Below are 1,291 nucleotides of genomic sequence, written 5' to 3'. Positions count from 1 at the left end.
CAGTTTGGGGGATGATACATCCACCTTCAACTTCAACAGTGAAAGGAGCCCCCAGCTCACATCTGTGATGGCCTTTTTGGCCTTCTCTTCAGCATTGCGGGCTTCCTGAATTGTATCTTCCATTTCACCCTGAATTTGGGCAATGTCTGTTTCCAGTTTCTTCTTGGTGTTGATCAAGCTGGTGTTCTGTTGAAGAAAGAACATACTGTTTTCTCCAAAATATTTTACCATATTTAGAAAAAGAAGTTGCCTCTTTTTGTTTATGGTTTCATTAATGATTTATATGAAGAATATGCAGTGCTGCCTAGGGGTAATGGTAGACTGTTGAAGATTCAGAGACATATAGCTGTTACATAAGGAAGATAGGCTTAATGATCATTTCACTTCTATAAGAAATGGGGATAATATATCTATTAAAGTGCAGTACTTACCTGAGTATGGAGTAGCTGCACACGCTCACTTGCATCCAGAAGCTCCTGCTCAGCCATTTTCCTCGACCGCTCCGTCTGCTCCAGGGCCGCCCGTAGCTCCTCAATTTCAGCCTGCAGCAGGTTTGCCCTGCGCTCCACCATGGCCACTTGCTCCTTCAGGTCCTCCTGTGTCCTGAGAGCATCGTCCAGGTGTATCTGGGTATCCTGTAAAAGAGACAAGAGAAATAACAAGGAAACAGTGTGCACTTGGGTGCCAAATATGTCAGGGAAGACTTTTCTCTTTCTGTAGCTTTGCTGAACAGACCTTGAGCACTGCCTGTGTGTTTCTCAGGTTCTTTTGTGCCTCTGCAGCCACGCGGTTGGCATGGCTCAGCTGGATCTCCATTTCATTCAGGTCTCCCTCCATCTTCTTCTTGAGCCGCAGGGCTTCATTCCTGCTCCTGATCTCAGCATCCAGGCTGCTCTGCAAGGACTCCACAATTCTGAGGTGGTTTCTCTTCAGCTGGTCGATCTCCTCATCTTTCTCTGCTATCTTCCTGTCAATCTCAGACTTCACCTGGTTGAGCTCAAGCTGGAGGCGCAGGATCTTCCCCTCCTCATGTTCCAGGGAGGCCTGAATGGGAGAGAAACACTGTGTCAATAAAATAATTTTTAACTACCGCTGCTCTCTTCCAAACTAAATCATACACAGAAAAAAAGGATTCATTTTCTCTGCATGATCTGGACAATGACGACTTGACTTTCCTTCACAGCCTTAAGATTTCTTCTCTCACATTCTTCATCAGTACCTCTCTCTGGAAAACGATAATTTTGAACATGTACCTCAGCTTCCTCTAAGGCAGCCTGGATTTCGGATTTCT

General features: G+C 45.4%; 1 protein-coding gene across 1 annotated transcript; it reads right to left on the bottom strand.

The window, feature by feature from the left end:
- Nucleotides 1-60: 60 nt before the first annotated feature.
- On the bottom strand, nucleotides 61-1,286 carry LOC104504624 (myosin heavy chain, skeletal muscle-like; the record flags this gene model as incomplete). Its single annotated transcript, XM_010160925.1, has 4 exons — nucleotides 61-186; nucleotides 432-635; nucleotides 736-1,044; nucleotides 1,254-1,286. Coding segments are annotated over 4 exons (672 nt in total), but the record flags the coding sequence as incomplete, so codon positions are not given.
- Nucleotides 1,287-1,291: the final 5 nt, after the last annotated feature.

This window comes from Eurypyga helias, unplaced genomic scaffold (genome assembly GCF_000690775.1).
Source record: "Eurypyga helias isolate BGI_N326 unplaced genomic scaffold, ASM69077v1 scaffold45581, whole genome shotgun sequence".
In the NCBI taxonomy this organism is placed as follows: Eukaryota; Metazoa; Chordata; class Aves; order Eurypygiformes; family Eurypygidae; genus Eurypyga; species Eurypyga helias.
Note: the sequence above shows the minus strand (reverse complement) of the source record. Positions and strands in the feature narration are given on the sequence as shown.